This window comes from Rhinichthys klamathensis, unplaced genomic scaffold, assembly GCF_029890125.1.
Source record: "Rhinichthys klamathensis goyatoka isolate OS25496 unplaced genomic scaffold, OSU_Roscu_1.1 h1tg000177l_1, whole genome shotgun sequence".
In the NCBI taxonomy this organism is placed as follows: domain Eukaryota; kingdom Metazoa; phylum Chordata; class Actinopteri; order Cypriniformes; family Leuciscidae; genus Rhinichthys; species Rhinichthys klamathensis.
In genome coordinates, this window is record NW_026606706.1 from 881,837 (window position 1) to 904,894 (window position 23,058).

A 23,058-nucleotide genomic window follows, 5' to 3' on the forward strand; every position below is an offset into this window, starting at 1 on the left:
TTATTTCTGCCATTTCTTTAATAGTATATACACTACTATAGGAATAGTAGAATACTGTAGAAATCGTAAAGGTAGTATACTTGTATGCTATTCAGAAGTATACAATCTGGATGCTGCTATCATCCGCTCTTAGTTTAAAAAAAAAGAGGCCATTAAACAGAAGTCGTGAAAGTATTTTCTTCCCTATTGTGACGTATTTCCTAGTGAAAAAGCTTCTCGAACAGGAACAAACGTAGGACAGGACTTGATTTTGTCCATCGGGAATTGATTGGATCATTGTGGTTTGCTATTGCTGCAATCTCATGTGAGTGACAGGTAGGTTGTGTCTCCTTTGCGTCAGTAAACACATTGCTTGTCTAACACAGTGAGATATGATGAGATATCGAATTCAGTTCAAGGCCAACTGAGGACCTGCATAATAATTTTCATCATTTTTATTTATGTTTCATAAAAGTATTAGCTGGTCAATAAATCAATTGAAAACACATTTTTAAAAAGTTCTCTCATGTTACTATTGCTGCCATCGAGTGCTGACCAAGTACCCAACTTAAATCAGAGACCAACTGTAGCCCATCATCACATATAGCCTGTAATATAGTCTGTAAAAGTTGCCATCTCTAGGCACAGGTTTCAGGCCTTCAGAAAGTATTCACGCCCCTTCAATTATTTCTCTCTCTGCTGTGTTGCAAGGTCATATTCAAACATATTTTATCTGGAATCTTTCAGCCAAGACAAAACAGCAGATCACTTCAACTGTCAAGGAGACAACGAAGCTGCCAAAATTTGATTTTTGGAAAAATTTATAAATAAGTCCATTCAAAATAACAGGTCATCCTAACGATTTTTTGCCTAAACCAAATCCAACACCGTCCTTGTTTAGCATTGTGATGTTAAGCATTGTAAAGGATTGTGATGTTAAGAAGGTGCAATACAGTACATAAAAAAACTATAAACAAAACACAAAATAGTGGTTCAGTGAATAATTGTATTGAAAAATATTAGAAGAAATTCATGTTCTTGAACATCATCTCATAAGTGTTATTTGTTATTTGAAAGGTGAAAAACATATTTAATGTTCCTAAAGGCACTTTAGACAATTATGAAGATCAATATTAATGACAAATGGAAATTTATGTTGATCCATGGGGGATCTAACACTATAGGACATGTGTTTGGATGTCTTTATTCAGTGCTGACAGTATTAAAGGAATAAAAAGAAAAAAGATCAGTGTAAAATTATTAAATATTAAATACTTAAACGTAACATTTAGTCAAACACAGAATGGTTCAGAATCACTGCTGCAAAAATCACTTGCAGAAAAAGATTAAACCGTCTCTAAAACGGAGGCCATTTCCTTGAACTGCCTGTGGAAGTTCTGAGGGACAAAAAAAAAAAAAAAGAATTGCAGAAGTTTAGACACTTCAGATGGTTTAAAATGAAATTAGGAAAATGCATAATTGCATACCTGAAACTGCTGTACTGTCATCTCAAAGGATTTATATGATACCTCCCCTGACGTGTCCGCAATTTTCATTAGAACCGAGATGAACGAAGAGTTGAGGGATCGGCAGGTATCTGAGCTCACTGCCATTCCAAGCTTCCACTGGATATCTACAAGCTAAGAGTGAAGAAGCTTTGATATCAACAACCTGAGAGAGAATAGCGGCTGACCAATAGTGACACTGAAAACAAGAATCATGTGACACACCTGTCCAATACTAGCCATTGTCAGGTCCTCCTGCTGTGCATGTAGAAGAGCACCATGCTCAGTCCAAAGCTGGTGAACCACCTGTAGCTTTGCTTTGGACCATTTACTGCTGCATTCAGTCAATTTACTGACCAAGACATCTGCACTGAGATTGCCCTTTGCAGCTAACCTGTTTTAATAAATATTTATCATAAATTTTATCGCAGCCGACACCAATCAAACAGGCAAAATCAACATGTTCCAGAAATGTGTATACACACAGGGTTTGAAATAAGCCCATTTACTTCAGAAACGTTTACATCAAGGGCATTTTGTCCTGTGAGAGTTAATACTGTACCTAAAATAGTATGACATCAGTCTTATAATATCTTGAACAGCTTTCTGATCCAGGTTTATCCCGGCTCTTTGAAATTTCTGAGTTAGGGAAATAAAAGCATTTCAAAGACATAAAGAGCAAGTACATGCATGCTCAATTTACAATATAATTACATCCCAGTCAATTTTGTGAGCTTACATCACAGTTTTCAATCAAATCTACTGCTCTGCTCTGATCCTGAAGATGAACAAGGATCACCTGGAGCTGGAAAATTAAAAGACTAGTGTCAGATCAGCAGTCTGAATTAACATTCAATACCGCATCCAGTAAATAACTTGATGATAATATGTAAATATGAACTGTGAAGTGTTGCAAATGTTTCAAGCACAATTTTTTTCTTCCCATTGTATGACCACACAACAATGACAAATCTTACCGTTTCTGCAAACAAGTCTGTGGGGAGCTTTTCAAAATTTTTGACCACATCATCCACACCTGCAATAAAACATGCAAAATGTCACGGATAATCAGAATCAAATAATTTATTATGCTAGCTTATATCAATAATTATTAATGGCTGTGTGTGTGTGTTTATACTTGGGACATTCTGTTCAGTGTAAAGTAAAAACGGCACCCAATGATATGGCAGACAGTATTATATCAAAATATATATTGATACCAATTATTATATTCATAAGGTTAATTTTGTCATGTTTAGTTTAATTAGAACACAGAAAGTGAACGAACACAAATTGCTGCTCTTTAAATTTGCAAGAAAATAGTAATACATTAGACTCACCAGTTGACAGCTCCAGTGCAAACATCTTTGTCAACTATCGGGCTATTTATCATAAGACAACTGTATTCAACAATATGTTAAACAGCCGAGTTTCGTGGTATTGTGTCAAAGCATAGATCAATTATTTTGGACCAGAACTGTTTACTTGTCTTTAGCCACTTCTGTATAAAGGAGAGTTCCAGTCCGGAAGTGATGGATTCCATTGAGAATTTCTTTCAAAATAACAGTACGACTGTTGGGTAGTAGACTACTTATCAATGGGAAGAATATAAAATTGATATTTTTTTATATTATTTATACCTATATTTTTAGTCATAAATATAAAGAATTGCTTACTATTTGACCTCAGCAATATGTGCTTTTTATTTTTATTTATTTTTTATTATTTTAATTCAAATTTTAATTTTTAATTATTTGGAGTCTAAAAAGGTATTCTCTTTGCGGTCTTGTCATATGAAAACAAAACCGGTCTAATGAATTATTTATATTAATACTTAATACTATTAATAACTTAAACATATCAACGTCAAATGAATAATACATCAAATAAATACAAATATAATTAAAAAATCAGCTAATTAAATTTACGTCCCCTTGTTTGGGCTTTTATTTTGAAAATCCTTCGGTCAGTACTCCAGGCTGCAGCTACCCCTGTCTCCACCTCTCTGGACGTTTTGTATCATCGCGGGTTTGTGCCTATCAATGATGGCGGTGCAAACGGAGAGAGGAATCCCGCTCAGTGCGGTATGCATGTTTAATACATTTATTATTACAGCCTGACATGTGTAATTAACGCATGGTAATAGACACCATGTTAATAGACCTATTGGAAAGTGTATAAGTTAAGTAATAACTTAATTTCTCGCACTGTTAGCATTGCCATTGGCAGGTTGACGGTTTATATGTCATCTTAAATGATCTAACGTTATATGTTTGCTCTTAACAATGAACAACAACTATTTCACAGTGTAGGAAAATGGTGTGGTCGTTTAATGTTATGTTCATGTATTTGTTTTGCTGTGACGTATGTGTTCGTCGTCCTATCAGAAAGGCTCCAAAATCGAATTGTACTTTCAGTTTCATTTCTCTGCCAACGGGATGTGGCTAATCGAGGCTGAATCTACCTGTTTATTCGTTTCACCTTAAAAAACGCGACGCTTGCGCTTGTTTTTAAACTTTTTACCCTGGTAACGTTAGTCCATCACACTGTGTATCAGTTCCCTCAGTGTGGTCATCAGTAACGTTAGGCTACTGACAGTAGCTAAGCTCACCCTTAAAAATGACTGAGAAACAGTGGCTCCAATTGGACAAAAAAATGTAATGATACACTAAAACTTTTTCTTTCGATAATCCGGTACATTATCCTCAGACCAACTGCTATTTCTAGCCCTTAAGTTTAAAAGTTATTAGCATGGACAGTGAAACCTTTTAGCTGTTGGTGGCGCTACAGGGTTTGAGACAGATACTCAAAATTCGCTGTGGTTAATGTTGAGACTGTCCTCTATATGTGTGCCAAATTTTATAACTTTAAGTTTCCCTCAAACAACATAAACACAGGAGCAGTGTAGGAGTAATAAACCTTGTGGTCGCAACTGCTTCAGGGGACCCGAGTTTGAGTCCTTTGCCTGTCCTGGCTGTTCCCCTCTCTCTCCTCACTGTTGCTTCCTGTCTCAGCTAATAAAGGGATGAAATATAACTTTTAAAAAAGACACTAGAGTGGAAGAAAAAGATGAAGAAGAATGGATACATATAATAGGTGCACACACCTTCAGTGCTTGTTGGCCCCTAATAATAAGTAGAAATACAGATTTGTAGCATATATATCATCACTTAACAATAACAGTAAGCTCATGGTAGGCCTCTCGTAAAAGACTTATAAATCATCTGTAAAAAATAAGTTTTTACTTCCGAGTGCTGCTGTCTATTTATGTTTTTTCAAAAACAACTTCGAACAAGGCTCATCCACATGATATATGAATTATAAAATGGTTCAGAAAAGTAAATAAATACATTGTTGAAATGTATAATAACTTAGGGTCTTTTGAAAATCCAGATTAAAGAATTTTAAATACCTTCAAACCTGGAAACAGATAATATGGAGAAAAATCTATTTGCAAGTCTTATATTACAGAAACATCCTAACACAAAACCCTACCCTGTCTGTTCAGTAACGGTATAACTTTTTCAAATCTTAAGTATTAAGATAAGAAGTTTCTGTAATACAGCTCCTGTGAACAGAGATCCACAATCCTAGAATACAGGTTTATTAAGTAATCCATACATACATAAATTGTGTTTTAGGGTGTTACTTATAAAGTTTCCTGTGTCTTTGACCCTTTTATAGCTTAATCCAAAGTTCCTTCACACCAACTCCACCAGCCACACCTGGCCCTTCAGTGCCGTTGCAGAGCTGATAGGTGAGCTGACACTTCTGATAGCGCTCGTTGTGAGAATATGTATTAGCATTTGAAACAACGGGTGTGTTCCCTCAAGTCTTAGATTACTATGAATTTGTAATCTAGTTTCACATCTTAAAGACATTCCTGGCTATATTACCAGTGCATGATACCATTTAGTACTGTACGTAATAAATTAAGTAAATAGTTTTATTGCATCCCATGTATTGCTCATTAACAGCTAGCATGAAGTCCTTTACTGTGTTTAACTCCTGCCAGGGTCAAGTAAGGAATTAAAAGACTTTGTAAGAATAGTTTTCAGGGCTACCTCAGTAGAGAGCTACTCAGACACTAGGATGAATATGTGTAATAATTTGATCATATTTTAAATTTATATTTTCTACTTTAGACAATGCTTACGACCCAGATGTGAGAGCCAAACAGTTTTGGATTGATAAGGCGGTCATGAGTGGTCATGACTGTCTAATTTTCATGGATAATGGAGCAGGAATGGATTACGATAAGATGCACAAAATGCTCAGGTGGGTGAGAACACAAACCAGTATGTTGACTAGCACACATTTGGGTTTCATGATCCTAACAGTGATTCTTACTGTGTCACATGATCTAAAATGCTGATTTGGAACTCAAGAAACTTTTCAGTTACCCTCTATTTTTTGAGGTGTCATTACAGTGTAATTATACATTTAAGTACTTAGTCATATACTGTACATTAACAACACTTACTCTAGGGTTAGGGTAGGATTTGGTTGAGGTTTAGTTGCATGTAATTATGCATAATTTACTGTTATTATTACTATGGTAGTTACGTAACATATGTAACAAGGATACTGTAAAATAAAGTGTTGCCAACTTTTCTTATTATCATAGTTGAAAATGGTTGTTCATGAAGTGTGGAAACAGAAACTGCGAAACTGTCTTTTATCAGGATTCTTTGATAAACAGAACGTTTGAAGAACAGCATTTATTATAAAATTGAAACATTATAAATGTCTTTTGTAAATGTATTTATTTACACTACTGTAATTGTTTTAATGTTTTTGAAAGGTGTGTCTAATGTTCAAAAATACAGTAAAACAAAATATTGTAAAAATAAACTTGTTTTCTATTTTAATATATTTTAAAATGAATTGATTCCTATGACGGCAAAGCTGCAATGTCATCAGTAGTCTGCAGTGTCACATGATCATTCTAATATGCTGATTTGGTGCATTTTGTGAAACATTTTGTGGAAACTGATCAATTTTTTCATGATTCTTTGATGAATAGAAAGTTCAAAGGAACATAATTTTTTTTTTTTTTTTTTTTTTATATTATAAGTATCTTTACTGTCACGTTTGGTGAATTTAAAGCAGCGTTGCTGAATAAAAGTACCGGTATTAATTTCATAACAAAAATCTTACTCACCCCACGGTTAAACAGTAATGTAAATAAAAAAATGTTATATATACCCTAATGTATTGTGTTCCTCTCCCTCTCAGTTTTGGCTTCAGTGACAAGGAGACTATAAATGGCCATGTCCCTGTGGGCCTCTACGGCAATGGATTTAAGTCTGGTTCCATGCGCTTGGGAAAGGACGCCATTGTGTTTTCCAAGAACGGAGAGTCCATGTGTGTGGGCCTGCTGTCCCAGACATACCTTCAGGAGATACATGCAGAGAATGTCATTGTACCCATTGTCTCCTTCAAACGCATTGGACAGTCATATATCCTTACCTTCCAAATAAAGACAGGAGGAGGCTTAAATGGATGGGCAACAAAGGATATTATATAATATTTAGCAAGATATAAAAAGAAGAAATTAGAGAGATGATATTAGACATAGTAGGAATCCAGTGCCTAATGTTCTTTTGCATTTGATCAGTTTCACCATTTGTTGTAAAAGTTGTTTTTGTTAAGTAAGAGTTTAAGCATATATTACCTATATGACGTCTTTATCCTTGACCTTTCCTCTCACTCCGACCTGAGTCACAACACACAGCAAGTCTCCAAGATATCCTGCGCTTCTCTCTGTTCAAGACAGAGGAAGAACTGCTCTGTGAACTCAATGCCATCAATTCACACTATGCCACCGACTCCACAGGAACACGAATCATCATCTGGAATCTCCGCAAGTGAGCATGCTGGTAGATAGTGAGGCAGAGAATAAGAAATGTTAGAAATAATGAAAAGATCTGCTAATAATGTAGTTTAGAGCAGTGTTTCTCAACATCAGATTCAGCTTGGTATTGCTAGCACCATACACAGGAATGCATAGTTGAAATTGTTCAGAGAATGTTTTTTTTTTCTGCGACAGAACATCCACAGACAAATCTGAGTTTGACTTTGAAACAGACCGCTACAACATCCTGATTCCATCTGAAGTATATGAGAGTGAAAAGGAGAAATACAAGCAACCCTGCCGCGTATTACAGTCAAGCCCAGACAGCGACTTCTCCCTACGGGTGAGTACTTCACCCTCCTACTGTATTTTGAGTAGGTCCAACAGATTACAGTCTACATGCTGTATTATCAGTGTGTCTGTGATGAGAGACATCACTTCATTATGCATTACAGTTTGAACCACCTGTGGCTTGTCTGTAAGGTAGAGCAGTGCACCACCAAAATATTCATGCAAAACATAGACCTCTACATAAACAGAATCAATAATAAATTGTAAAAGTGAAAAGATATCAGTATTAACCCTCAGACGGTCCTCGGTCATTTCTGACCGAAACATTTTCTGTTTTGAATTTCTAAAAATCACAGCTTCATCGGAATGTTATGAAACTTGGTGACTTTTATGGTATTATGTATGTGAATAAAAAATAAAAAAATTGAGGTCATGATCCGAGCATGCTAAGTGGTCGTAAAAAAAATAGTGACGATTTTGGTCTTTGACCGACCCATAGGAAATGAATGGGAAATTGACAAAACACAAAAAAATTACCGAATTAAAAAAAAAAAAAAAATGTTATAGTAGTTTCTATTTTTTCATCTTTCTTTAGCTTGTTCATTATTGCTGTTTTCTTTTTTACTGTTCACTGTTTTGTTACGTTCAGTGACTTACACAAATGTTCATTATATAGACATGTTCATTAAATATTATTTTACATAGTGTTATAATTGAATGAATTGCTTGAATAATTTATAATAATGAATCATTTTTTGTTACAAATTCTGAATAAAAAAAATGGGTATAAAATTTGCTTCTTGTCAACACAAGCTTCTCTTTCTAACAGAATGTTTAGGTTTGATTGTAATCATAATGCAAAAACTAACACTTTAAATCACTATTTCTTATATATATATATATATATAAAACTTGATAAGAAATAGCTTTTGAGATTGTTTAAATATGTATTCAAATCCACCAAAAAAAAAAAAAGTAAATGTGTCCATCTGTTACACCATGGTCCTACTCTTTCTCTCCATACTCCCACCAGATGGTGCTAATCTGCTTAAAACATTTTTTTTGAAGGCCTAGACTCTATATTAAACTAAAATACTGCATAAAAAAAAAAGCATTTTTAAGCCAGCTCACAGTATGTGGATCAGTCTGGCATCCAACAACCAGCCTAAGCCAGCTCACAATCTGTGGACTAGTTCGGCATCTAACAACTAGTCCAAGCTAGCTCAAAATCTGCGGACCAGCCCGGCATCCAACAACCAGCCAAGACGAGCTCACAATCTGTGGACCAGTGTGGCATATAACAACTAGCCCAAGTCAGCTTACGGTCTGTGGTCCAGTATGGCATTCAACAACCAGCCCAAGTCTGCTCACAATTTGTGGACTGGTATGGCATTCAACAACCAGCCCAAGGCAGCTTACGGTCTGTGGACCAATCTGGCATTTAACAACCATCATATGCCAGCTTACAATCGGCAGACCAGTCTAGTATCCAATAACCAGCCCAAGTCAGCTCATAATCTGCGGTCCAGTCCGGCATCCAAAAACTAGCCCAAGCCAGCTTACAAACTGTGGACCAGTCTGGCATTCAACAACCAGCTTAAGCCAGCTCACAGTTTGTGGACTAGATCTCAGTGGTCTGCGTGTAGCACAAACTGGCTACTAGTCTGTGGACCATCCTAGTGGCCTGCAGTCAGCATAAACCAGCTCTCAGTCTGTGTCCCAGCCCAGCAGTTTGCAATCAGCACATTCCCGTTACCAGTCTGTAGACCAGCTCAGTGGCCTGCACTCAGCACAAACTCGTTATCAGTTACCAGTCTAAAGTTTTAAAACAAAAATAAAAAATAAATAAAGTTGCCCTCCGAAGAGGGGGGGGGGGGGGGGTGTAGGTGGGAAAAAAAAAAAAAAAAAAGCATATATATATATATATATATTTTTTTTTAAATTAATTTCAATGGCAAAAATAGACCATAAATATTGCATAAATATTAATAAATTCAATCAAATTCTCTCAAAATGCAAAATTAAAAAGAATAAATATTATAGAGCAAAAATAAATTGGTTTTACTGGGATGGAGGAAGTTTCATTTTTAGGTCTCCGGTCACTTCTGACCGGGTAGGCCCAGGATGTGACTCGGAAAGGAAGACCGTCTGAGGGTTAACAAAAAGCCATCTTTGCACTGCAGTAGCACAAGCTGCATCTAGATGTATTTACACACTGTTTAATGCTGCTCAGAGATGGCACAAATGCAATTACAATGGCATATATAATGTCTAGGGGTGTCACGATTCTCCAAATCCTCGATTCGATTAAATTTCGATTCTAAGTTCACGGTTCGATTCGATTCTCGATTTTTACATTTATTTTTTTTAAAGCCGAAACCGGCCAATCAGGATGCTCTTTGTTTTACATGCGCTTCATGAGGCATACATGTCTCTCGCTCTCTCCATCTCTGCCGTGCGCGCGCTATACGGTTTGGAGCACAGTTTTTTCTGTCCCGCATGCGCGCTCTTGCTTGCTCACTCTAGATTCCGGGAGATTTTAACTACTTTGCGGGCATCAGGGAGCCGCAATCAATATACGGGAGACTCCCGGAACTTCCGCGAGACTTGGGATGTCTGCAAACTGTGGCTTTTTTGAAGCGCGAACGTTGTCAACATAACTCACTGGAAATCCAAAAAACTTTCACACCTGCGATTTCAATGAAAGAGGAGGGGGTTCAAGTTCTGTCGATGGGTCTCCTGCAACTGCAGTTGCCATGCTATCTTTTGAATGGCTGTAGCTAAGTTAGAGGTGGTTGACCATAGACTCGCAGCACTTCAACACGCGTTTTTTTCCGCTTGGCATGCCGACCGGACGTGACATGGGGGCGTGGTAGCATCGACGATTTTCAATTGTGACTTAATTTCGGTGACACCCTTAAAGGTACAATATGTAAGAATTTTGTAATAAAATATCCAAAAATCACTTGAACAGTGTGATATATTTCCTGCAGTTGTGTACTTACAATATCCCAAAAGTCTCCAAAGATTTTTTATTTCAGAGAAATTCCAATTTTAAATAAGTGGCCGTCCCGGAAAAAAATGTCGCCTGTCAATGACGCAATATCCGCGCTATCCTCGGTTTCCGTTCATACTGCCATAGCCATGACGTAACCATGGCGACAGACGTGGACAACTGCGTAGTGCGTAACGTTTAGCGGCACGCAGTTCTTGTTTCTTTCAAACATAGACCATGGCAAGCAGACTTTGGGACAAACAAGGAGAACTAAAATGAGGATCAATATCAGCGTGGCGTTTTTGAGATGCCGAGAGCTCCACGTCCGCGACTAACTTGGACTTGACAGAGCTTCACGAGTCACGACTTGACAGCTTTATTAGACAGGTGAGCAAATGTACATAAAACAAACCAATGTTATATAACGTTAGCTCAACATGATGAAATGTTAGAATATGGTCAGTATGTTATTCTAATGTTGATCTAGCTTAACGTTACTGCTAGTTTCGTATAGCAAACGAACTAACACGTAGTATAACATTATAACTTTCAACACACATTTAAATGCCGTTTAGTGTGATAGTGTAACGTTAGACCAAGTGAAGCAGCGCTGCGTTACCTCACAAGTTTAATTTGTCTAATAAACTGACCTGTGTGAGTAATCCAGCACTTGCGAGTAGTTCGGTAGAATTTAATGTCCTTATTCCTTTATATCCGCGGGACTCGCGTGTGATATCTGTCTCTTTAGCAATCGCGACCTGCTTCATACCACTGAAATGTTAAAAAGCATGAATGTTTGCACTCATCCATAAACATTATTAGATCCATCAGCTTGACAGCAAGTCCCATCATTCAGCTCATCACTGCGTCATCAACCTACGCCTTTGTTATTGTTGGAAACTGCGCCCTCTTGTGGCGAAAAAACCCTACATATTGTGCCTTTAATAATGTCATGAGTTAATGTTTTAAAAAAATGTTTAATAGAGAAATATAAAATGATGCTAAAATTAAGTGATACTTTTAAATATTAAAGTAATACTTATTCCATGATTTACTCACGCTCAATCCATCCTAGGTGTACATTGATGTACTCATAACAAAAGTCCAAGTCCAGTCCATTGGTCCATCCTGACCAATAACTACCCCTGGTCCCTTCCACTCAGGACAGACTGCTCTTTTGTAATATACCTTGTCTCCTGTCACATACATGTCATCCGTGGGCCTGAGCTGCTTACTGTACGTAGTGCCCTTCTTATCCGCTTAGAAGACTCTGCTCTGTGAATGCTTTCCTAAAAGCATGTACTGTAAAGCAGAAATGTGTTCTCCTACTCTAGCACTTACAGTGGTACCTTCTAGAGCAGGTAGTTTATCAACTAATACAGAAGGAAGGTTAGGATTCTGTTCAAACAGTAATTAATATGGGCTGTGGCCATGAACATTCAACATACTGTTCTTAGCCATGATGGCTCAGTCAAGGGCAGTGTGCCAGTCACATCCATTTTCTCGTTTGACCTTCTGGATTATCTCAGTGAGCATTTGATTATGTCTCTCAAGTAGTCCGTTGCTCCAGAGACTGTATCCCACCAAATGGGGGATGGAACATTTGCCATGGACACTTATCAAAGTGTGAAAATTAATGATTTCAGATGACTTTGTTTTCACAATGTTTCCAGCGCTGAAACGCGTGAAATGGTAGATGATGTTGAGATACCATAAACCTGGCTCCAATGCGTGCAGATCCACCGCTACTATCTCGTTTTATTCCGAAGCTAAGGGTAGCCCCACAGCAGGCTTTGTCTTTTTGTATTTCTTACATATTTCACAGTCTTATACTTTTTTGTTGTAAAATAGTAAAGCATTCTTTGTCGTTATTTCATGATAATGAATGAGCCTCTGTAGCCTGTCTGCAGACGCATGACCAAACTGTTTATGGAGCTTCAGAAGGACTTTGTGTTTCTCATCTGGAGACATATTTTCTGTCACTGTTAGGACTTCATCTCCATCTTGACCTTTTTTTAGTTTCTTTGTCTCTGATATCGACACAGTAATATCCACTATAACTAGTAAATTCAAGAGGAATGGATTGTTTGAACATCACTGCACTTTCCTTTTCCACGTCCAAAATAGTCCCTGCCTTCTTCAGGGATGTTTTACTCAGCAGGAGTGGAATGTCAACCTTGACAGCTTCAGTTTCAATTTGGCATTTTGTCAGTCCTATTTTAGCCGGTAGTTTCACATATCTTGTGGAATATACCAAATTCCCAACTTCAAACTGAAATGGTCTGCAACTGGGAGTTTCTGTTTGCATCAACTGGTTTAATTGATCTTGGGTGATCAATTTCCAGCCATTTTCCCCACACACAGTACGGGTATAGGCAGTGTCAATAATCGCTGATCCCAATGACTCAGTCATAAATATCTCTGCATCTGACATGGCGGCCTTTGTAAACAATATAAAATGCATAGTGTAGAGGGGGAATAACATGTTAACATACACTGAACAAAATTATAAACGCAACACTTTTGTTTTTTTTTCAGCATGCCAATTGCACGCTCCCTCAAAACTTGCGACATCTGTGGCATTGTGCTGTGTGATAAAACTGCACATTTTAGAGTGGCCTTTTATTGTGGCCAGCCTAAGGCACACCTGTGCAATAATCATGCTGACTAATCAACATATTGATATGCCACACCTGTAAGATGGATGGATTATCTCGGCAAAGGAGAAGTGCTCACTAACACAGATTTAGACAGATTGTGAACAATATTTGAGAGAAATAGGCCTTTTGTGTACATAGAAAAAGTCTTAGATCTTTGAGTTCAGCTCATGAAAAATCGGGGGGAAAACAAAAGTGTTGTGTTTATAATTTTGTTCAGTGTATATGACTTTCTTCTTTCAGCCAAACACAACCCGAGTTATAAGAAATAATATCCTGGCACTTCCTAGCTTTGTAATGGCATTGAATAGTGCCCGAGTTTTTGAAGCTCCAGAATGCGCATCCATCCATCCCAAGTAATCCATACAACTCCAGAGGGTTTAATAAATGCCATCTGAATCGGAGCGATGGGGTTTTGTAAGAAAAATATCCATATTTAAAACTTTTAAAACTAATCACTGGCTTCCAGCAGCAGCAATACATGCATTCTTGAGAGTCAAGTTCCAGTGGAAAGGTGACCTCTGACCCGAAGAATGATGCAGGATGTGTCACGTAGGTGTAGTGTAAGCTTACGTGAGAATAGACGCCTCTCGCAAAACCCATGTGATTCTCGTGAACGTGCGTACGGCCGTTGCCATAAGCAACGATTATAGTTTATAAAGTTTTAAATACTCTGCATGCAACCTATCTTTTGTGTACTGTGTGGATGCAGTCAGATTTGACTGTAAAAGATGAGGTGCACTACCATTTTCCTGATTTTACACTATAAGCAACATTTTGCCTGTTAGAAATAGATGCTCGATTTTAATGTTTTAAGGTGGGTTAAAATTAAATGAACGGCAAAATCAGCATTTTGTTCCCCCTCTGTCAAGCCTCAGGGACCCCTAGGGGTACGCATATACCAGTTTGGGAACCATTGTTCTAAAATAACAGTCGGAGGAGATAAATACTACACAAGGCAATTATAAGATGGCATTCTATGTGTTTCGTGTGTACTTAAAGCCTGTCAATCAACATTAGAGCTTCAACCTCAGACTGAATAAGGCAAGGACACTAGGCCTCTTACAAAATGTTTATCAAAAGCTAGTGCAAAGACCCAGAATCTGACCTACCTAAATTTACAGTCAGGAGCTGCCACTGGTTTGAACACAACAACAGTAATTTGTGTCTGTATGTCTCTTTTCTTTTCCTAGGCGTACTGTAGCATCCTGTACCTGAAGCCCAAAATGCAGATTATCATTCGTGGACAGAAAGTGAAAACCCAGCTGATCTCTAAAAGCCTGGCGCACATTGTCAAGGATAAATACAAACCCACTTTTCTAAATGTATCCATACAATAAAAAGGAGAAAGCTGTGATTCCCTGTTTCCCAAAGAAATCCTGATAACTATTGGGAAATTGTTTCCCCAAGATGCTACCTTTTTAATAAGAGACAGAAAATTTAGTTTTTTTAAACATAAAAGCAACTTGACATAAACCTTTTAATGAATTTATGGTACAAAATTTATTTGAAAAAACTCATTACACAATCAGATCATTATAGTAATTTCTGATCAGAATACAGTACTAAATTGGCTATGAATACACACATACGGACCTATCCTTAAGTCTTTTCTTCTCAGAAAGAAAGCATCCCAATCATATTTGGATACAACACCAAGAGCAAAGAACATTACGGAGTCATGATGTACCATAAAAACCGGCTCATCAAATCCTATGAACGTGTTGGATGCCAAAACAGGGTAAATATTTAAAAATGAATTATATACATTTTAATGCATTTGTGATTTTTTTTCTAACCTAAACACCACCTTTTTTAGAGTGATAAAATAATTTTTTGTAGTTTATTACTACTCTGAGTATCCAAATGCATTTTCAATCTTGGTTTTGCAATAGGCAAATGGAAAAGGAGTGGGAGTCATTGCAGTGATTGAGTGCAACTTCCTCCAGCCAACACACAACAAGCAGGACTTTGACTACACAGAAGAGTACAGGCGAGTGTGATACGTGACTAGAATTATTGTTTTCTGTTGAATATAGATACTGTCTCTCCTTTTTACTACATTCTGTATATGGTCAAAATACATTAAATATATGCCAATGTTACCTGCACAAGTATATGCATTTAAAATGTTTTGACTAATTATGAATATCTTATTTTGTGAGCTCATTTGCTATTCAGCGTTTGATTTTTGATGAGGCAGGCAGGGTTACAAACAATTCAGGTAATTGCAAGAATTGTTCGAAACCTTGTTAAGATTTGTTCTCATATTGGACTGTTTTATAACTAAATAAGCTCTTTTCCATTTAAGTTAATAACTAATTTTACAAGTTTTTGCGAGCAAATTTAGTTTTCTACAACAGGAAATCAATAATATAGCAGTCTAAGCTGTTTATTGTTTGTCCACGCAGGAGAACAATGAACATTTTGGGTGTGAAACTGGAAGAGTACTGGAAAGCAATCCGCCATAAGAGGGGATTGAACAGCACAGTCCTTATGGAGGATATCCCGTTAGTATACACTGACACACACTACAAAACATTTTGTTTCTTTTGGCCACTTTATTCATAAACTGTTTACCTTGTTTAACGTAAAGGAAACGTCCTGATCAGAACTGGGCTCAGTGTGATGAGTGCCAGAAGTGGAGGAAACTTCCCGATGGCATCGACACGAATAAGCTGCCTGAAAATTGGTTCTGTCGATTGAATCCAGACCCCCAGTTCAGGTTTGTTCAGGGTTGTTAAACATCTTTGAAGTCAAATTTAAGTTTTTTTAAGACCCTTTTTAGACCTGAAGAAATACTGTACATTAGGGGTGTGCATTATTGACAAAAATATTATATTTCGATATATTTCGATATTTTTTAAAAGTTTTGTTGATAATAATTAGATGATATTTTGCTGAGTGTGATTTTGTGTTGGTACCATGGATGGTTTAAGCCAGTTGTGGACTGTTGATGGACATTTATATTATTCATATTCTATGTGGTGGTCAGATCGCAGCAGTGACAGAAATTAAACATTGTTTTACTTGGGGGCAATATTTGCTCTCAAAGTCTCACGCCAAGCTGAACTCAAAAGTTGGCAGCTATGTAAAAGTGTTACACAGTATAGGCTGTTACCAATCAAAATAAATCATTATCAACAAAATCCATCTATGCACTGCAGAGGTGACACAGAAGCGGCATCAGAAGTGGCATTAAAGGGGTGGTTAGCCTAGCACCGCAAACAATGCAACTGAAACGACTGGATGAAAAATTTTGACAACTGTCTCCACTGATAAATAACACTAAGGCTAACTTGGAAATGAGGCCCGATGTCCAAAATTCTGAACCACCCCTTTAATATATTTACACTGCATTTAGGTGGCGGCAAGTCACTGTCTAAATGAGTGAGTCATTCATTCAACCGATTTGTTCAAACGGCTGATTCATTCAGGAACGATTCTTTATTGAAAGGGTCATTCAATCATTAATTTAACTGATTCGTTTAAAATGCGGAATAAAGGAAAAACAAACAATATTGACAACATTGTGTCTAAAGTTATTGTTCATTTAACTGTTGTATAAAATAAATATTTAATTTGCAATCATGCAGATATTTTGGGCGAAATGGCACTCTTGCTCATGCGATATTGTAATATAACTACATCATATGATATAAATGAAAAAAACTCATCGGGGCAAAAATGCCCAAGTATCTTGAATTTTGGGGGCATATAACTGCATACATCATGTAGTAAAAGCGTGAGTGACAAACTTGATGTCAGCTCGCACATTGTTAAAACAATAATTACGATATCATCATAGGCGATAGCCTACATATCGCACACCCCTACGCACAAAGAATGCACTTACAATTGAACTGACATTTACCCATCTTCTTCTCTTCCTTTCTCGTGCAGGAGACTGTACGTAATAATGTTGTCGTAAATGCCTTGAATTGTCACGGAAACAAGCAAATCCACAAAGAAAGAATAAGACAAAAGAATGTGTACTCTAATTAGATAGTTTTAATTTGGTAAAGGATTTAGATATGTCTTAGTCAAAGTGTGGTTTAAAAAAGACCTCTCATAAGTAAAAAAATAAGACCTTTTTTTTACCTTAAATTTGACTTTTTAATCTTTTTAAGGATCAGTGGGAACCCTGTTTGTCTAATCTAATCTTTTTATTATTTAGCTTTTAATGTTTAATAAAACCTCCAGCAGTACTCAAACAAAAAAGTTCCTTGAAGAGTCATATTACAATTTATTATATTTTTTGTGCCTTTCCATTTGCATTATCCGTTATGAGTATAGAAAAAAAAGTATTACCTCTGCAAACCTTTAAAGGGGTCATTAGAACTCAAAACTACCCTGTTAGTCCAAAAACAGCTTTATTGAAACCAGTTTCCAAAACGACTCGTTTCAGATTTTGTCACATTATTACATCAAAAAATACCGCCTGTGCAGAAGAAGATCAGTGCCTACTTCTACATCATTGCCTCTTTTAGCCCCACCCATCGATTCGCGCATGTCATGTAGTAGTAAATGTGAGACAGACGATACAAAGCGATAGAGATGCCTCTGGGGATTACATGACGTTTTGCAGTGTCAAGTTGTCTTTGCATTGCCTTCCTTGTGATCTTAACATTAAGAAAGCGTGGATGAAGTACCAGATCGCGTCAGTAAGACACTGTTCGTTTGTTTGCCTCATTTTACTGCGGATTCATTTTGAAACAACACACAGTTTGACGCAGGCTTTTCAGAGAGACTAAAATTAAAAGATGATGCAGTGCCAACTACTTTGGATCCGACAGTAATGTCACAACACACAATTGTGAGTAAACAGTGTTTTTAGCGTGTCACTATTGCTTTGTCTGTTACATTTCGTTTGATATGTACTCACTTTACTTTTTACTTTACTGAAAATGATGAACGATGAATAAAGAACGACAATGCGACAAACGATGGTACATTCATTCGTAATTTGTTTACACTAAACACAGTATTATCCTGTCATCTATAACTAGGGTAACTCCAAGTACTTTGTTTGCCACAACCAAGACTTATAAAGCATTTGTAATACACATAAATGTTTTGGTACAGTTGGCAAATATTTCAACTATGTCTATGCAAAACCTAAATTTGACTCAGAAGTGTAAAATGACTTGCAAAGAAATACTCAATATTTCAAAAACCGAGAATACATTGTATTGTGATTCCCACATTTATTACACAACAAAAAGATGAGGAATATGTAATAGTGGGAGTAATTGTAATTGGAGGCATAACTGCAAAAATGGTATTTTTAGAGTTTAAATTAGAGATTTTTTATCAATTAAAAGCTACATTGGTGAAGAGAAGCAGTAATATCTTTTTAAAAAATGATAGTCATTCTACACATTTGAATGGTAGTAACTTTTAACCTACAGCAATTATAAGCACTCTTGGAAGAGATGTCGTTTAAATGGGTTTCCTGAGAGATCACCTATCGCTGTGACATCCCAAGGCTCTGTAAAAGAAAAACAACAATCTGACAGCAGCCCGCGTGTGTTAGCCAATCAGAAATGCCGTTTAGGTAGTAATGATCATAATACAATTATCAAGGCTGTGTATTAAATTCAGAAATGTTTGGGTTTCCTTATGGCACCTACACACTTGAGAGCTCTGATGGGGCGATTGAAGGATAGGAATGCGTACGTTTTCTGGTCATTTTGTGTGTACCATGGAGAGAAGTAGCGGGTGAAACCTAAACTGATTTTCGCATGAAATTACTTTTGGCAATTGCTATTTTGCATCACCGGAGAACAAAGCAAGAAGGAGTCTGGCGACTGTGTGAAATTAATAAAATGCGTTCGACAACCTAAGTTTCATATCTAATATATTATGTTTAATTACATTTTTTATTTTCTAGAATTATACTTTTCCAACAAAACAACCTGTTGTTGTTGTTGGGTTTTTTTTACCCCTGTTGGGTTTGCATCCCTGAACAGATATAATGTGCGAAAACACAAAAAAAATAATTCCAGTGCATTATAGCAATGTATAATTTGTGGAAACTTAGAGAGTAGAGCAGATTAGTAATATTTATCAACAAATGTAATTGCTTCTGAGTTTGTGTGCAAATCTCTAAACGTGTCTTAGCTCAAACAGTTGTTCTTTCTATATTCAGGCGATGTGAAGAACCAGAAGAAGCTGAAGATTCTGAAGATGAAAGTTCAGACTGCCTGAAAATATACAAACAGCAGTGAGTGAATTATTTGTTACATTTCTTACAACTATTCATTTATTTTGTTATCTAGATATGAATAAATAGACCCATTGATTTATGCAAGTACAATTAAGCCAGTGATTTTTTTTTTTAAAGAAATGGATCTGAAATACCATAATCTGACACTAATTTTCTGTTATGTTGACACAGTGAGAGAAACCTCAAAAAACAGCAGGAACAGAAAAGAATTCAGGTAATGTCAAACAATGGCTGGTGAGTTTGTGTTTTGTACTCAGATTTCTTTCCACTTTTTTGTAATTTAATTGGCAATTTCTTTGGATTAGGAGGAAGCCAGGTTGAGAAATGATGTGCTGACTCAACAGAATAAGGACCTGAAAAGGAAACGTGAGGACTTTGTGCGTCAACTCCGGCAAAATGTAATTAATTACTCAAGCTTAGTTAAGCAATTATCAATTATAAGAACATATTTAAGTCTCGCTCTCTCTTTTTGTTTCCATAGGCCCCTTCCTCACCCAGATCACCTACAGTGTCTTTGACAGCACAGAGCCCTTTAAATTCAACACCCCTCTCACAATCTGGTGAGGCCAAGTTTTGAGCATATTTGATTTTGCTACAAAATTGTAATTATTTATATTAATAATATTATTTATATAGGCCCGGACAACATGCCAGTGATTTCAAATGTCATTTCCCTCTTCACTCCTAAAAGGTACATCATTCTCTTTCTTACTTTCTCTTTTTTAAATTGTTGTATTGGTGATAATCTTCTCTTAATTCTCTTTTTCCACACAACATGATTTCAAACTTGTCTTCTAAAGGACGAAAAGCAGTCTAGGACTGACCCATAGCCAAGCTGCAAAAAGAAAAAGAATATTTCAGGATAACTGTAGCAACACACCAGATAGTCCATCAACATCCGCAGCTACATCTGATTTCATATCCTCACCTTTGGGGATCACAGACAATAATGACAAAAAAGTTAATGAAAACGATGACGATGAAACAAGCAGTGGTGGTGATGATGACATTGCAATTGATGAGACCAAAAGCACGCCAAGACCAGAACCTTTGACCTTTGACCTCTCTAAGGTAAAGACAGAAAAAAGTACCAGCAAGGATGCAGTGGGATTATATATGGAGTGCAGTGATCAGGCTTCAACTTCAAATGACCAAACCAGCATAACAACTCAAACCGAAAGTTTCATTGTAAAGGCGGAGGAAGACCAGCAGATCAACAGGGAGGAGATTGAGAATGATGCTAAAGGAAGGGAACAGAGTAACACTGCAGAAATAATCCAAGACCCCGTGGAGGTTGAGAGATGTTGTAGTGCAGACGGTTCCAGACCAAAACTTGCGAAATTAGAGGACACAATTAAGGAGAATAGAATCAGTTTTGAACATCCCAAGTCAGATGTAGAAAACCATGAAGGTACGACATCAACAACTTCTAAATCCTCACTTTTCTCTAACATAGAAATAGACCTTATGCCAACCCATGAAGCACAGAAGCAACAGGATAACCTGCTAAAACTCCTGGAGGACACAGCCCAGGAAAGAGATGAATTAAGAGAGCAGGTTCGGGAGAAAGATATCAAACTTCTGAAACTCACTGTGAACAAGGACTACAGCCATCAGAGCATCCAGACAGATCCATCAGAGGAACAGCACTATAAGACTCGCTTCTTACAGGCCACCCAGCGCATCAAAGAGCTTACAGAAGAGAGGGATGAGATAAAAAAGAAAGAGGAGGTGTTGTTGCAAATCAAAGCTGAGAAAGAGGCACAGGATGAGGTGCGTCGTTGCCAGTTGAAACCTGAGGGGGAGGGACACTCATCAACAACAACTGATGTTTTCGAAAATGTAGATGATGAAATGGCTGTTCAAGTAGACTGTCTTATAAGGGAGCTGGACAAGCGCAACTCAGAATGCAATGAACTGAGAAGTAAAGTGAGCATCTTATATTTTTTACTCTCTAAGTGCCCGTAAGTAATAAGGAATTAGTCCCTGCTGAAAAGACCAGCATACATTTCCAGACTACTTAGTTATGCTTTAATGTTGTTAAAGGGTTAGTTCACCCAGACATGAAAACTCTTGTCATATTTACTCACCCTCACGTTGTTCCAAACCTGTATGACTTTCGTTCATCTTGAAACCTGAAAGATTTCTGTTTCTCCACTGAAAGTAAATTCCACCAAGACTTTCAACACTAGTTAATCAAATATGGTCAATGGAAGCTCAACCATTCTTGCGTAACACGCAGTAAGTACGTAACACAAACATTATTGGTTCTCACACATTAAGCAACCGCTTATGAGCTTCTGTTTACCATATTTGATTTGCTGTATGTATATGCATTGATCAGTGTTTAAAAAAAGCCGAAATTAAATCTGTTCATCATATAAAACAAGAAGATTCTACAACTGAACTTTTTGAAGCATGAAAGTTTTGCTTGCATGGACTTTCAATGGAAGGACAGATATCTCTGGTTTTAAAATGTCTTCATTTCTGTTTCGAAGATGAATGAAAGTCTTACGGGGGTGGGAAAGACATGAGGGTGAGTACATGATGACAGAATTTAAATTTTTATGTGAACATTCCTTTTAACTGGTAAATCTTGCCTGTGAAGGTAATTTATACTGGTGAAGCTGGCTGACGATGGAAGCCTTGTTGGTTAAACTAGCTACGAGCCATGGTGCGGACATACCAGCATCCTAGTCTACAAGAGCTTGTCTTTTCCATTATTTGATTGGTCAGGCTTAAACTGTTTTTCTTTTTTCCCTTCTTCCATTCCTCAATACCCACAAACTCAATTTTATACGTAAAGTTGGACAGCTTGGAGCAGGAGAAAACTCGTTTACAGAAGGAAGTAGAAGAGCTGAGGAAATACAGAGAGGAGTGGAGTAATGCAAAAGTAGAGAAAGAGACTCTGAAGAACAGTACCACCAGTTCAAATCAAACATGCAGCACAAGCACAGCTGCAAACCTTGTGAATGCGATCACAAAGGAAGAAGAGAGCAATGAAAGACCTGTGGAGGGAATGAATGCGGTGACACTGGCCAAGTAAGAGCCTTGTTGACTTATTTTAAAGACTTTCAGTATTAAGGTGGCATTTCTGTACATACTCATCAGGAGTCACATTTTAATGCATATATATAAAGCTGCTCTCTCTGTTCTGTCCTTAGGTTGAGGGAGCTGAGGTGCAGTGTCGCCCGTTTATTGGTCACTTTTGTTCCTGCACTGGACCTTGACCAAGTGAACTATGACTGTGAGGTCATAGATGAGATTTTAAATCAGGTCATACAGGAGATTCCCCCCTCTTGAGACCACTTTTACGTTAAAGCCAGTTGCCAAAATGTTCAGCATAGGTTAATGTTTTGTATATAGAGGCAAATTGTTCAAATTCTATTGGACTCTGAAAATATTAAACTTAATATTAAAATGTTAACTTAAGTACTTCCTGATTACCACTTGCAGTTCTTTGAGCAAGTTTCACATTCTTTTTTTTTTAAATATTTGTATTAGAATAGAGTTAATTTGTCCAGAATAATGTTTGACCTTTTTGA

At 37.0% G+C, this 23,058-nt stretch overlaps 2 protein-coding genes across 2 annotated transcripts in view; one reads left to right on the plus strand and one right to left on the minus strand.

The window, feature by feature from the left end:
* Positions 1 to 965: 965 nt before the first annotated feature.
* Positions 966 to 23,058, minus strand: part of commd6 (COMM domain containing 6) — an 82,156-nt gene continuing 60,063 nt past the window's right edge. Inside the window, exons 2-8 of the mRNA XM_056260666.1 lie at positions 2,825 to 2,959; positions 2,462 to 2,520; positions 2,224 to 2,289; positions 2,047 to 2,123; positions 1,710 to 1,878; positions 1,467 to 1,619; positions 966 to 1,376 (exon numbers count right to left, since the gene is read on the minus strand). Of these exons, the coding sequence (XP_056116641.1) occupies positions 1,326 to 1,376; positions 1,467 to 1,619; positions 1,710 to 1,878; positions 2,047 to 2,123; positions 2,224 to 2,289; positions 2,462 to 2,520; positions 2,825 to 2,849 (600 nt within the window). The 5' untranslated portion in view covers positions 2,850 to 2,959 and the 3' untranslated portion in view covers positions 966 to 1,325. The remainder of the gene's footprint in view (positions 1,377 to 1,466; positions 1,620 to 1,709; positions 1,879 to 2,046; positions 2,124 to 2,223; positions 2,290 to 2,461; positions 2,521 to 2,824; positions 2,960 to 23,058) is intronic.
* Positions 3,489 to 22,948, plus strand: morc3a (MORC family CW-type zinc finger 3a). The gene is made up of 19 exons (XM_056260746.1): positions 3,489 to 3,568; positions 5,169 to 5,241; positions 5,630 to 5,762; positions 6,723 to 6,946; positions 7,198 to 7,354; positions 7,537 to 7,684; positions 14,478 to 14,609; positions 14,906 to 15,025; positions 15,180 to 15,277; positions 15,696 to 15,794; positions 15,881 to 16,009; positions 19,436 to 19,510; positions 19,685 to 19,727; positions 19,819 to 19,911; positions 19,995 to 20,073; positions 20,150 to 20,204; positions 20,314 to 21,442; positions 22,320 to 22,555; positions 22,678 to 22,948. Exons 1-19 carry the CDS (start codon positions 3,527 to 3,529, stop codon positions 22,814 to 22,816), a joined length of 3,204 nt encoding a protein of 1,067 aa, XP_056116721.1. The 5' UTR covers positions 3,489 to 3,526; the 3' UTR covers positions 22,817 to 22,948.